We start from the raw sequence: 15,645 nt of genomic DNA on the forward strand, positions 1-15,645 counted from the left end.
CAGGGCCTCCTGTTCTTAGCTGTGATTTTGCTTTTGTGGACAGCACTTCAAAAAAAATGGAAAAGGAAAGGGAGAAAAGAAATAAAAGCCACACTGTGATCCTGCCAACATATCCGGTTCCAAGTGAGCATTAATCAATCAAGATATATTACTACACTCAACCCAGAGGCTGGGTGCCTGCCACCCAGATCACAGGTTTTGCGCTGATAGGGGAAAGAATTGTACGCTTCTCCCTCTTTCTATAACCAAACAGGAATGTTCCTGTGTTGAAATGATGTGTGTGTACACGCACACACACACTGCATACACTATAGCCTGTAACAGATGAGGTCAGACAAACGTGTCTACACTTTACTCAGACAAAAGCACAAACCGCATTAAATGCCATACCACAGCCTATGGACAGAGAGGTTTGAAACCTGTAAACAGTTGAACAACAAAACCTCACAATTTCCTTAAGCACATCCCGTTGACACCAGCAGATCTGAACTGCAAGCTTGCTCCTTAGGCACAATGAAATCCGCACATTTACAAAGCCAAACCAACGAACTCTTGCTCACTACAGAGCTCAGCTCATTAAAGTTGCCCACATCCCAGGCAGTTCAACCACCACCTTGACCAATCTGGTTTTTTGTTTTTTGCCAAGTCTATTATTTGTTACTGAGAAGCTGTAGCTGCACAGTAGGATGAAGATCCAAGCTTTGTGAATAATTTTTATATTGTCCCTAAAAGGCAGGTTTAGCATCTGCACAAGGACCAGGGCTGACTTGGGAGGTAAGTACAGTCCGTTCAGTTCTGAACAATGCTCGATGCCTGTAAACCTTTGAAGCGCTCTTGAGCAGAGGGAAACTACGCCATCCATCATGAACTAAGACTAAGAAGCAAAAATGAAAGGCCTAAGACAGCAAAGGAAAACAAAACTCACTCCCACGGCATGGCTCTGTGGAGCACTTCAGAAAGAGCAGGAGGGTGCTTACTAGCTAGTCATTAAAAACCTAATTAAAATGATCAAACTTTTACTACTACATCACCCTAATAAAGCTACTCCTGCAGTATTTCCAGAAGGGAAAGAAAGCAATTTTGCCATTAAACGACATGACAATATTTATAGCTTAACGGCTTCATCTTAATTCAGAATTCAGTTTTTAAAATCCTACCTGTATATAGAGTTTGGTTTTTTAAAAAAAACAAACCAGTTCATAATTTCACATAAAATGCAAGCCTTAAATAGTATTTTTAAATGGTAATTCTTTTATTCTAGCCAACACGCACGCACGCACACATACATAAAAAATGCTTGTAGTTGCTTTCTAATTACAGATTATTATCTGTAATTTCGCCATTCTGGCAGTTGCCTAATATATTAGCACTGAAAAATATTTCTAGAGGAAGCTCTCTCCCCCAAAGACATCGGGGTACAAAGGAGCTATTGGTAACAAAAAGATCCCTTCCTTTGGAAGAAACAAGCAGGAGACAATGAAAAAAGCTTTACTTCTTACATAAAACACAGTTTCCTTGAAGTCTGCACATAATTTTTAGACCATCCTGGCATCCCATGGAATAAAAAGTCTTTTTAAGTTCAACTTGTTCAATTCAACAGCCTCTGCCATTATGCAGTCTTTGCTGAAAATTATTATACTAAGAAAATCTGAAGGAAAGATTCTAATCAAAATAATGGTACCATTCATAACAACCTGCCAGGAATGAATCTTGTTTCCTTGAATAATACTACTAGTGTTATATTGAATGTAAACATGTACAGGTTCCCACCCCCACCCTGACATCCTGCAATCGCCTTTGAAGGCAATCTAAGATATATAATAAAAGAATGCTAATAGTCCTGCTACTCTGGGAAGGAGAGACTTGTTAAGCCAGGAGAAGAAAAGAGGAAGGTTATTCCTACAAGGTGATGTTGGAAAGGGAAAAAGGTTGAGAGCATGCACAGTACTTCATATTGTTGGCTTCACCTCACTGGGAATAAGAGCTTTCAAGAATGAACTCTTGGAAAAATGCCAACAAATTACACAGCCCATGTTTTATTCTATCTACTTAGCTAAAAAAAATCTCCAGATAGGTATGGACACCATCTCATTCCAACACCCCACATGGAAGATAAGAGCAACCATTATCAAATATTCTTTGCTATGAAGAAGCATAAAAAATTTCAAAGTTAGTGTTCTTTCAATCTGAGTCACTGTGATCATATAGTACATTTCTCAAAAAAACACCTGTGTACGCACATTTGTGCACAAGGACACGAGACCTATAGCTCCATGTGTCAACGCGGTAAAAGAAAGCCAATACAAAACTCTCCGTTTCTGGATCCTTGTTAACTCTAGCTTCCACTGCAACAAATATGCTGTCTGTAGTGTCACAGAGTAGTCTGAAGTTTCAGCGGGACACTGCAAAGCTGGCATTGGAGATCGCGAGGAGATCCTGTCTTGCGACTTCCTTCAAAGGAAGCTACATGTAGAAGAACAGACCAGTTGCGCTCAGCAGGTCACTCCACTATCAGTGCCACGTTGATGTGGGACAAATCTATCATATGCCTAAGAAGAAGGTCAACAGACAATGGTCAAGGAACACGTTTTCTACAAAGAGCACAATAGCTTAGACCATTAAGTGAAACTAAGGAACCTTACTTTCTGCACATTTCTATCACAAGTCCAAGACATGTTTCAGACATCACCATGTCAGTCTAATAATCCATGGTTTACTGAATGACATACAAGCCAGGTCCTCCCTCCTTGCCCCCCATTTAGGCGCCTGACTTCAGGGCTTGTTAATCAAGTTTCCTGTGACATCCAAACAGGGAAACTGTGGTTTAAGTGCTGCTTGCACTATAGGTTTCCAGGCCAGATATCATGGGAAACTGGTTTAGCTGTGTGGAAGGCCCACAAAGAGGAGAAGAAACAGGGGATTATATATTTGTTCATGATCATAAATGTAACATTAGAACAGCCCTACTGTATCAGACTAAAGGCCTACCTAATTCAGTATCCTGCGTCTCACAACAGCCTATTGGAAGTTCCCAATGGCTTAAGTGAAAAAATTCTCATCTTTTTAAGAAGACAAAAGGCTCTTGTATAGTGGTTTGAGTAGAATGCATCTAGGATATTTTAGATATGGCAAAATTAGAATTAATATTTACCTGTGAAACTTCTGTTGAAATTTCAACGCATCAGAGGGCTCTTTAAATTTTGCGATGGCCTTCCGCTGTTGAGGAAGCATCTGTAAACTCTATGGAAGACAAGAAGAAAACCACCTTATATTGCTTGCCTTTTAGAAGAACACCAGAGCTTTGAGTTATTTCCCTTCTCTACAAGGTGGAATCAGGCTGCTGCAGAGAATCAGAACATCATGGCTGGAATCTCACCACTTGCTGGTTGATTGAGAAATCCCATCCCTCATTCCTCTGGCCTGCCCCCAGCAGTCCTAACATGCAGCAAAAATAGGCAATTGATTGAGGCCTTTGGCAGGAATGATCATATAAAGCAGGGGTAGATATGTCAAAGGCACTGGTAGTCTCTAAAAATCTGATGTTGGAACTGAAGACCAGAGTCCCAACAAAAAGATACCCAGTTTTCTTGCACATACACACTCAACAGCTTCTCATGCTAAGTTTAAAGGGTGTTCCTGAAGTTGTCCTGAATTTTGGTGACCTGTTGTGTTGCACGGGGTATCTGCAAAGAGGCAACTTTGGAAGCCTATGGATGTGGGTCTAAGGAATTGTACATTTTATGAGCTTTGCCCAGACTTGGGATTCTAATCATTTGAAATACTTATGCAGTCTCTCTATAAAGCCACCCCAAGCTTCTGGGATGGGGAGGGGACAGCTGTTTCAGAGAGAATCAGGGTAGATTCACACTATCCCACCCCCAACTTGCAGAGGCTGTTTAAATATATCATATAAAAAACAGTAAAATTGATGAATATAAAACAAACAAGGCCCAAAGGTATCATTTTATCTGCTGTTCTTGAAAACAATAAACATACAGTTCTCCCCAAAGATAGACAGTTGGTGGCTTCTTCAATGAACCTGAACTCAGTGGGTTTATTCAGGTGTTATGAGAATAGCCCTGATTCTGTGGTACCAAATCAAAAAGTGGCTGGAAATTTTTGTGGTGGGACAGATAATCCAAGTGCATCCCAATCTGTTAATGGCTGTATTTAGAGTAGGCTGAGTCTAAATACTAACCCCTCTTCTTTACAATAGAGTAAACAGGCTTAAGAAACCTCACATTACCCCAAACTGGAGAAACACAGATACACCATAGTGGAGGTTGAATTTTGGTGGAACCCCTACACCAGAGCTTTCCAAACTGTGTGTCACGACACTTTAATGTGTCAGTAGCAGTGTGTAAGTGTGTCGCAGAAACACTCCCCGTGCTCCTCCTGGGGCTGGAAAGGAGTTAGTTTTACCTTCGGTTTGCTAGTAAAACTGAATTACCATGTGGCGAAATGATGCTGGTCTAAAAATGTGTTACCAACATGAAAAGTTTGGAAAGCTCTGCCCTATACTACAGAACAATTAGCTGTATAATTAATCCTCCACTGCTCAAACCATTCCAGACACCAGTTCTCCATCTTTCTGTGGAATACTTGAAAGACAGCTACTGCAGAATTCTGCTAGTTTTGAAACCTGAGCTATCCATCTTGCAAGAATAGTCCTGTTTTCAGAAGGCTACTTACAGGTTCTCCTAATTATTACTATACAGTGGTACCTCGTGTTACGGACGGGATCCGTTCCGGAGGCCCATCTGTAAGTTGAAAAGCCCGCAACTCGCAGTGCGATTTGGTGTTTCTACATATGTGTGAAGCATGATTAACACTTCTGTGCATGTGCTGAAACCTAGAAGTAACCCATTCCGGTACTTCCGGGTTGCCATGGGACGCAAGACGATAACACACAACCTGAAGCGGATGCAACATGAGGTATGACTGTATTGTAAGTAGCAGACACAATATTGCTTGCATCAGCAGCAAGTCCTATGTCTTTGGAGGATGCATAATGCTACTGTTTCAACCTTTTCCTTTGCTAATTTCAAGTTCTCAGAGGACACTGACAACCCATCAAAGTCAGGTAACCAATGGCTGCTTAGTTAACATGTTTAGAACCAGGCTAGTTGAACCCAAGACCAATTACTGCAAGTACCGTTTCTTTACTATGGACATAAAACAGAGTGTGTACACCCAGGCTTTAATACACAATGGCCAAAGCTGGACTACAAACAAAAAAAAGGCAGAAATCTTTAACACCCATCTTGAATAACAGTCTGGAAAGCAGCTATTTATTAACAGGACTACTCAGTTGATTACAAGTTTATTACAAGAAGCAAACTATGACTCATAAAGTAACAGCAAAAAACTTATATAAATATTTGCATTTAAAAATAACTACCCAATTTTTAAAAAGAAATTCAGGGCTTGCAGAACTTGAAAAATATTCTCTACAGAAACACATTTGTTCCTTCAAATGGTGTGATTAATCACTGAGCATAATTTCTCTTTGCTACTCTGAAATAATGAGGAACACTGGGCTAACGAAATTCCATTTTCAATTAACTTTCTTTGAAGTGGGCTTACACCCATCAAAATTAAGTAAGCAATTATTTGTTAGGCCCCAAGACTAGTTGCAGACGTTCTACTCATACATGTAAAGGTAGATTTACAGGATTACTTTATGAAATAGCACACTGCAACTTGGTGTTTGAATGATCAGCTGGCCACTTGAATATTTGAAAACCACCACCACATTTCTAATATCATGAGAAATAATCTTGCATGTCCATTTATTGCTAAATAATGATAGACAAACACGGATGAAAACAATGGCTTTAGACATTCTAGTATTCAAACAACAATTCAGGAAAACAGTGCAGCATACAACCAGTTACACATATTAAGTGAAATAAAAACAATTGAATTTGCTTGTATTCTTTTGTACAATATCAAGAAAACTAGCTGGAGGCAATTGTTTTGGTAATGTGTGGATTCTGCACTGCTATCTTTAAACAAGTTCTGGACAATGACTGTGTAACAATAACCCATAATATAACATGACATGCATTAACTGCTTCCCTCACCCCTCTTTCATCTGCAACGAACCAAATTGGGAACTGTGATTAGTTTTAAATGCAGCTTTTCTGAACAAGCCAGGATTTTGAAGCACAGGGTGGAAGTTGAATTGTTTTGTAAAACCACGGTTAAACAAACCACAGTTCTGTTCTGAACATAACAATAAACTGCAGGTACTGGAAAATGGAAGGCAATGCTTCCAATCTCCTCACAGCCGCCTTGCGGAAGGAGAAGGGATGGTATGAGAACCGTTCATGTGGCAACAAACCATAGTTTAGTGTTATGTCAAAACACATCCATTCTCTCAAAATATGTATTTCTGCTAAGTTCAGAGAGCAAGTGACGATGTTATGGAGTGAAAAGAAACCAGTCAATTAGTTGTTCATTTTGCAACACCATTATCTGAAATGTCTTCTACCAATGGGCAAAATTCCTACAGGATGAACTGATGTTCCAGAAGGTGAATGACATGTAAAGCTATTTCAGTTCACGCTGCAATTATATCAACTTCTAAAGCTCCTCCCAAGGGGTTCTAACACCTCTTCCTGATGCTGGCTACGGAGTGCTTGTTTTAACTCTTAACACGATACAGAAATGTTTATTTCCCCCAATGCATGTAAATTGGTCCTTAGAGACAAGGTGGTTTTTTGGTTTTTTACATAACCAATGCTCATTTCTACCTGAACACTTCCGGAATGAATACAAGTTTCTTTATGAACCCATTCATAAAGAAATGATCACACATTTTCATGGGAATCAAAAACATTGAAAGTGTGAAAAGAACATGTAATCTGTGACCTATATACATAAGAAAAATTTAAAAATTAAACACAAATACCAGCAGTATTCATTGGTCTTCACAGATAAAAGAAAAATGCCTTTCGTCTTATTAGGATTTTTTTAAAGCTCTTAAGTAATAAATTTAACAAAGGCCAACTTTATATCTGAATAAGGCTTCTGATGCTTGCTATGAAACCTCACAGAAAGTTTAATGAACACAAAACAAACCGAAACCTACTTTTTTTTTTTTATTCTTAGACACCCACTTTAGCTTAGCAGCTCTGATAGAGGGGTTCTCTTAACATCCTTATAAAATGTATTGATGGTTGGTCCTTGTGTTCCTTTATGTAACAAAAAATAGTTAAGCTGCATTTAAATAGTTAATTTTTTACAACAGGAACCCGAGTAAACAAAGTTGTGGGGTTCGGCATCATGACTTAAGCTGGGCGGGAATTCTCAGCAATAACTTGCGGAAAAAGAACGTGGGGGGCAAAAGATGTTTCCTCAAGTCTGCACTCTTTCATCCCCCTACCCCTTTTTTCGGGTATGTGCCCCATTTTTAACAGTAGGAACACCATTCTGCTAGGTCATTTCCCCACTGCCAACATATAACTAGGTGAATGTAATTCTTTGTAAAGTCAATGTTCGCCACTGTACACTGAGTTAAAGAACATGCTTACAAAAACAGGAGCCATTTGCATTTAGTCCAAGTATCTAAGTTGGGATTTTGTCTCCCACAGAACAGTCACTTATGGTGGAGAATTCCTTCTTCTCCCTGAAGGGAATGGCATGCTTAAAGGTCCACATAAGTCAACAGGAGGGACAAGTAACCATAAGTGGTCATTTCCCCGTCAGCGACATGCAGCAATTCCTCCTGTGTCAACTGGTGCTCTCCCCTCTCCTGAAACTTCTTCGGCCCTGCTGCTAATAACTGATTCTCACAACCAAGTTAGGTGTCTCTCTCTCAACTACCGCAGGACATCCTCCCAGTGCTTTAGCCTCCAGCCTCCTGTGAGAGCCAATTGAGGGAGAAAAGAAGAAGCTGTATTTAGCTGTTGCGCCATTTTTCAAGTCAACATTCTATATAAAACTCTCTGTGCAGACAGAGCTGGTAATTTGGACTAAACCAGGGGTGAAGAACCTCCGATTGGGGCAGGCCAAATGCAGTGGTCAAATCTATCTGGCCACTGGGGCTCTCCCCTCCAACGCACTGCATTAATTCATAGTCAACCCAGGGCCACTTTGCGCAAAACCGCTTTGCACAAAACCACCCCGAAATCAGAGAGCCAAGCTGAGTGTACAGTGGCACATACTTCCATGTTTTGAGTGCCTGGGGTCTCAGGAGAGAAAAAGATAAGTCCTAGCCTTGGGGCTGCTGGGGGGCATTGGGGAGCCAAGTATGTAAGCTGGCCATCCCACTCAACTCTGGATCTGTTTTGTTCAACTATGGTATCCAAACACTTTAAGGGGAGCTGCCAATAAATTTTCACTTTGGGCTCCCTGCCTGTTCCAACTCATGATCCTTGCACCATACTGCCCATTGTGTTAATTATTTGGCGTTTTTAATTAGCTTTGCCAAGTTTCTCAATGACATTAGCTAACAAGACTTAGAATGGTTTCCAAGTCACAGGCTGAAGTGTTTAGTGCTAAGCACTTCTGATAGGAAATATATTATTCTTTCAGATTTTTTTTTTAAAGCTCATTCATTGTTAAGTGAACATTTGATTCCTTGCACAGATTCTCTCTCTTGCTGCCTGAAGAAACTTTCTCTTTCCTAAAGGACTGTGTTCTCTTTATGCGTTTTGAGCTTTGTTTTAAACAGTGCAACTTGCACAAACAATGTTTATTTTCATTACTTGAACTCAAGTCTCCTTATGATTTAAAGGAAGAGTATACCATATCAATTTCTTTTTAACAATCATTTATTGCTTTCTTTTCCAGGAGACTCTGCTGTGAGTTCCTGTGGCCAAAAGCCTGGCAAATTCAAACAGGAAAATTATTAATGTTTTGAGTAAAATGCTTCGTTTTGCATGATGAAGAAATGAAGATAAAGTTCTTATACTAAGTAACTTGATCCAACTATTAGCTAATAACTTACTGGACCAGCGTCTGCTTTGGGGCTTCCAAATACAGGTGCTAGGAAAACACATAAAATGGAGTTAAGTCTGCATAGCTTGGTTACATTATTATAGACTGCTCAAATTCCACTTGTGGAATTACTGTAATACAGTGGTGCCCCGCAAGACGAATGCCTCGCAAGACTGAAAACCCACTAGACGAAAGGGTTTTCCGTTTTGGAGGTGCTTCGCAAAACGAATTTCCTATGGGCTTGCTTCGCAAGACGAAAATGTCTTACGAGTTCCTGCAGGTTTTTTCCCTCCCCCCCTTTTTCCCAAGCCACTAAGCCGTTTAACAGCTGATCCGCTAAGCCGCTTATCAGCTGATCCACTAAGCCGCTAATAGCACTAATCCGCTAAGGGGCTTGCTTCGCAAGACGAAAAAACCGCAAGACGAAGAGACTCGCGGAACGGATTCTTTTCGTCTTGCGAGGCACCACTGTAGAAGCATCATTTTAACCTTCAAGCACTAACCAAAATAGTTGTTCTTCTAACATTCCATAGAATACAGAGATGTATTTTGTACATATAGCAAAATACAAGAGTATCCACAAGAGTCACTGGTGTAGGTTTCAACCACCTGTGAACTGCACACTTCCCTTCAAAGTGTTCTCTCCTAAAGGTTCTTTTCAGCTTTAAGTATCTGTGTACATCTTTTTAGCAGAAACCTCCATCTATAAAGCCAGTTTCAAACATTCATTCACACACTAGCACGGCCAGCCAACTTTGGCTATCAGCTGCTTGGGGTCATCATGGGCATGGAGCTGGTCAGCCCTATTCTGTTGGCAACCGTCTGCCTGAGGAGACTTTAGGCATAAAGTCAAATAGCTGGAGAGTTACAGCGCCTGCTGTGGCTGTAGAGACCAATATAGGAGAGACATGTTTTATCGCAGGTGGCACAAATGAAGGCGTCCGGTTTTGCTGCTACGGGTGCAGCGTGGAGTTTCACTGGTCAACCTTAAGACCAATGGTATTCACCTCTTCGCTCTCCCTGTTTGTTGAACTTGCAACCTTTTCATGGAAAGCATGTGTTCTACCATTGAGCTATAACCCCTCCTGATACAGGATTGCCTGACCCTGACTGAGAAGGATCCTGCAACGGGCCTGTGCACAGACCCAGAAATTTCTGCATTGTAAAGTCTTCCCTCCTCATGTCCATAGAATAATGAAGAATATCCTGCTGTGGTGTGACAGAATGGAAGGGCAGAGCAATGCAGATAGGAGCTGGCTTGAGTCTCAAAGCAGGCAACACCCATGGTTTCTATGGTTTCCCCTGCACCAGCCACACCGGAGGAAGGTTGGTTTTTGGCAGCATGTCTAGCGGGGGGGCTGCACTCCAACAACTATACTAGGCATCCAGAAAAGGCTGGAGTGGATATCTGGGGAAAGAGATGTCCCCTGTTAAGCCAAGGAAATTGGTGGCCACATTCTCTCCTCTGACTGTTAGTCCTGCCCACCTCTGCTGTCACTTTCCACCTTGGTAGATTTACCATTTTTCCAAAGCCCCACTCTGTCCATTTTTTAAAAAATAACAATTTATTAATTTTCAAAAAGCAAACTTAAAAAACCCCACAGCAATATAAAAACAGTATAAAACAAATCAAATCAATCATAGCAATTCAGATCATAAATCTTAACTTGATTGACTTCCCTCCACTCCTCCTCTTGGTTCCATTGTATTAGCTTATTCATGCACGTTCCTAGAGCCTTATATTCTTAATAATCCAATCTTAAAACCTTAAATGCCCCTGTCCTGGTCTTCTGCTGAAGGCCAAGAACAAGCGATCGCTTCTCCTCCCCAAAGAGCTTCTGTTCAATAATACAAAACAAAAGTTCCAAACACCAAATTACTCCCCGAGTCATTCTATCATATTCAGGAGCTGATTTCAAAGAAAGGCAGAGGGAGAGTTCTTGTAAGGGCTGGAATGGACGTCTGTGGAAGGTTGGATTTTGCTTACTGTGTCAAGAGTGCGTGCAGGAGCCAGGCCCTGTGACCAGTAGGACTTTGCAGGACTGGGGCCTTTCTAAGTTTGCTCTGAAGAGGCAAGGCGCGGCCGCACAGGTGAGGCCAATTGGTAACTCACGGCACCTGGTGGCAAGAGCCAGGAAGGGATCTAAGGTCAGCATTTCCCTTTGGCTCTTTGCCACAGCAACACGTTTCCTGCCTTGCTGCGTTTGGCTCCTTGCTTCCTGATCCTTGGACCCTTGACTTCGTGACTCCTTGCTTCTTGACCCTCGGACCCTTGGCTTTCTGACTCCTGGCTTCTGGACTCTCCTTCCTGCTCCTACCCCGCCATCTTGTCCTCAGCCGGGCCTTCTACCACCTGTGAACCAGACCATGACATACTGGTCTTTTGTTCAGGTACTAAATATTCCTGCTCGACTGAGAACAAACCTTGTGTAGGAGTGGGGCAAAAATAAGAGTCCACCAATACATGGGAATTGTGTTTTTATCTTGTATTTTTATACTGTGAACCACCCAGAGATCTGCAGATGAAGGGTGGTGTACAAATTTATTTAATTAACAAACAACCAATGCTGGACAGGGGGCGGAAATGAGGCAATCTGTGTTTTAAGTTGGTTCCGGGTAACCTGCAAGGGAGCTAGGAACAGTTTTTCCATTTCTAAAAAGTAAGGTGTAAAGACTCAGGTTTGTAGGGATGCCAGGCCACTTGTTGTATAGCCCCTTTTTCACTTGGGTAGGAGGTGTTGGACTACACTCTGTGTGTAGTCAGAAGCACTTTTTGTATATTTCAGTTGGACAGGACCAGCTGGGTTATTTGTGGATTGCACTCTCAACTGCAACCAGTTTACTCCTAGCTCAATGCATTCTGGAAACCAAAGGATAAAATGCAGGAGATGACAAGGCACTCAGCATCGCCGGAATTCACCACCCCAAACTTCTGGCGCATCTTAATTCCTGCAATAGACTTATTTATCTGAAGCATTTTTACTAAGCACTTGCACCAAGAAAAGGCTTTCAGGGCGGATATGATACTCCCCACCGTTGAGTTTAGAATCTATAAGCCACTACACAAAAGGAAAAGGTTTGGAGGGAGTAGGGTAAAACGAAAAGTCAAGTACAGTGGTACCTCGGGTTACATACGCTTCAGGTTACATATGCTTCAGGTTACAGACTCTGCTAACCCAGAAATAGTGCTTCAGGTTAAGAACTTTGCTTCAGGATAAGAACAGAAATCAGGCTCCGGCGGCACAGCAGCAGCAGGAGGCCCCATTAGCTAAAGTGATGCTTCAAGTTAAGAACAGTTTCCAGTTAAGAACGGACCTCCGGAACGAATTAAGTACTTAACCCGAGGTACCACTATACTAGTTTTTAGTTACAAAGTTCTTTAACAACCAACTGGAATGGGAATAGTTAGGAACAGAGGTTAAGAGTCTAACATATAGCTGATGTGGAAAGCAACTATAAAAACACCAACTCAGGATGAAAATCTGTCTCTGGCAAAATAGGAAAGGCAGAAACACACAAGAATTTTGTGTGTGTAAGTAAAACATGTAGGGACTCTTCGCTGTTGCACAGAATACAAAGAAATGTAGACGTCTCCAAAGTAAGGTTGTTCACCAGTTCATATGCCATCTTATTCTCATGCCAACCTAAGGTTCCCTGCAACATGTGATGGTACATCAATTTTGATCCAAACCCATTTTTAATTTACAAGCTGCTCGCTTTAAAACAAACAAACCTTACATTACCCTATGTGAGCACTAGGTTGTGCCAACACTCTAAGAATGTCAAGTGGGACACATTGAAAAAGGCACAGTCACTTTTTCTCCCCTTCCTCAAGCCACAAGGAGTCGCCTTTAATTACATTCTTAAAGGACACCTGTCATGTCAAAAACATCTTTCTCTTTAAACACACTTCAACACAAAGTTTGCAAAAATAACTAAGCCACTTACAAAGAATCAATGATGAATGCATCAATCTATGATGGTGTCGTGTATTCTCTGATCTAGCATGTCATATTAAGCAATATATTGTTATTTTAGGGAGTGAAAAGGTGGAATATTTAACATGAAACAAAGCTAGTTTTATAACTGTATGGGGGGGGGGGGAGAGAGATACTGTTTCCAAGGAATGGAGGAGTGGTTTTCACAAGCATGACACTGTGATGATAACCTGATAATATTCCCTGGCAGTGCTGCTGCAAAGAGCTATCAGCCTTGAATTCCAGAGATTGATTTGAACATATAAATGGCCAACAGGTAACTAACATTTCAGAGCAGAGGACCCCTCCCCAACCTGGTCACTCCCAGGTATTTGGGACTCAGCTGATGCTAGTTGGGCTGATGGGAGGGAGTTGCAGTTCAAAAGGCTTGAAAGTCTCCAGTTGAGGAAGGCTGGGGTGGAGTCAGCACAACACTGCAGCAACAGGCTGCTATGCCAGTGCTCATCTTTCGGATTAAGGTGGAGAGGCTCAAGAAATCTTTAAATGGATGGTCCATGAGAACCTACCAATTCACACTAGTAGAAGGGGAACAACATTATAAGGAGTTTAGTACACAGCAGAGGATTCTGAGAGTAGTAGCAGATTATTTCCCTAGGGCAAAACCATGTGATTTGAAAAAAAATCTATCCAGACACTTTGCATTATAAACTGCACTGCACTGATAGAGTGTTAAACGAGCAGACACTATGAACTGGCGAACTCATTCATTGGTGTGGGGAACATGTGGCCCCCTAGGTGTTGCTGGACTATAACTTCCATCATTACTGACCGCTGGGGTTTGGGAAATCCATCCGGAAGACAAAATGTATATTGAGGAGTTAGTGATTCTAAGATGGTTACCCTTCCTGCCTCTGTTCTTTCCCCCTCCTTTGCAGCTCTTAAGTTTTTGAAGGTGTGAGAACCTTCTCTGATGTCCTAATAAGTTGGGAGGAGGTGAAGACCCACACACAGCTGCCTTAATCAGTCTGGGAGGAGAGTGCTGGGAACCTTCTTTGATGTTGGAAATTGTTATTGGAAAGTGAGGCATGGTTTGGGCAGATTTTTTTGGGGGGGGGGAGTTCGTGCCGCAGGGCCATGCAAACTGAGGCTACCTGGGGGAGTCACTTCGCCACTTCTTGAGGACTTCCAAGTGGCAGATAGAAGTGCAAGCCTGGTGTGTATATATTGCTTGCTGTTTAGGAATACAGTGGTACCTCGGGTTACATACGCTTCAGGTTACAAACTCTGATAACCCAGAAATAGTCCCTCGGGTTAAGAACTTGGCTTCAGGATGAGAACAGAAATTGTGCGGCGGCAGCACGGCGGCAGTGGGAGGCCGCATTAGCTAAAGTGGTGCTTCAGGTTAAGAACAGTTTCAGGTTAAGAATGGACCTCCACAATGAATTAAGTACTTAACTCGAGGTACCACTGTAAAATCATCTTCTCACCCACTTGTGTTTTGCATAGCTTCTGAATCTCTTCTAAAAGAACCACCTTGCATTTGGCAAGACAGCTGGTCATGTTTGCTGTGCCTGATGGGAGTGGAGTCCAAACAATACCTGGAGGGCCAGAGGTTCCCCATTCTGGTTTTTTGCCCGTACTTTCCTCCATCACAATGCAAACTTGCTATTTTGCCTTCAGTAGACTCTCCTAAATACACTTACCTGGGAATAGTCCCATTTACCGTATTTTTTGCTCTATAACACGCACCCAACCATAACACGCACGTAGTTTTTAGAGGAGGAAAATCCGTAGGCATGCCACCCATAGGCATTCCCTCCATAACACACACAGACGTTTCCCCTTACTTTTTAGGAGGGAAAAAGTGAGTGTTATGGTGCAAAAAATACGGTAATTCACTGAAAAATGTTTCCGAGTAGACATGCAGTGGATCACACTGTAAATTGTGCAATGTTGTGCAAAAGGCCATAGCAAAGCTTACCACAAAAAGAAATAGCTGTATGGATTGATCATGTTCCCAATGGGTTTCAAAAATATTTTTAAAGGGGAAGCTGTTTGTATTTTGAAATGCATTGTTGGAATCTGTAACTGTGCTGGAGTACAAGTTATTTTATTATCCCTCCACCAACAGCCTTTGAGGTTTCGGAGAATTTTTCATGTGGCAGCAAAGGAACCTCTATAGGGTTGAGGCAGAAGGTACAAACCATGGCAACTACTGAGGGTGTGAATCAGCCCTATGTACTTCCTGAGGTGCGTACAAGGTGAATAAAGATTATTTGGGTGATGCTTTCACAATCCTGAGGCAGAATGCCATTAACAAGGTATCAGGAGTGGGTGATCACAACTGCAAATTGAAGCATTTTCCATTGCAACAAAATGTGAAGTGCAATGCCTCAGAATTACAGAGCTGGTCCTTTCTATACAACTATCTTCTGTAAGGAACACTCCTAATCTCCTGGTATCAACCAAGGCCATTACCTGGGTTTGGCGATTGAGGAAGATGAAGAAAATTTCTCACCACCCTTCCTGATTTTTTTTTTTGAGGGGGGAGCAAAAAGAAAAAAGAAAAGAAGGAAAGGCTGTGGTGTTTTTCTTCCCTCCCCAAAAATCTGATGATATATTGCAACAAAGCAATTGCTTCTTAATTCCCTCACTTCCTTGGACGGCCAAGTGGGTAGCTAGCTAGCACATCTTGCTCAGTCCACAGACAAGGAAGGGGAGAATAAGAAGTTGCTGCTCTCTTACACTACACCGTAAGGTT

General features: G+C 41.8%; 1 protein-coding gene across 3 annotated transcripts in view; it reads right to left on the reverse strand.

Annotated features, from left to right (window-relative positions):
* Window positions 1–1,256: 1,256 nt before the first annotated feature.
* RBM33 (RNA binding motif protein 33) overlaps window positions 1,257–15,645 on the reverse strand; it is an 86,030-nt gene continuing 71,641 nt past the window's right edge. For 2 of the 3 annotated variants that reach the window (XM_081931517.1, XM_081931515.1), the window contains exons 18-19: window positions 3,152–3,240; window positions 1,257–2,549 (exon numbers count right to left, since the gene is read on the reverse strand). In XM_081931517.1, the coding sequence (XP_081787643.1) occupies window positions 2,501–2,549; window positions 3,152–3,240 (138 nt within the window). In that variant the 3' untranslated portion in view covers window positions 1,257–2,500. Of the gene's footprint in view, window positions 2,550–3,151; window positions 3,241–7,259; window positions 7,868–8,956; window positions 8,995–15,645 lie in introns of those variants that run through there. The other variant, XM_081931516.1, reaches the window with a different exon arrangement.

Source organism: Podarcis melisellensis (genome assembly GCF_964234715.1).
Source record: "Podarcis melisellensis genome assembly, chromosome: 12".
NCBI lineage: Eukaryota > Metazoa > Chordata > Lepidosauria > Squamata > Lacertidae > Podarcis > Podarcis melisellensis.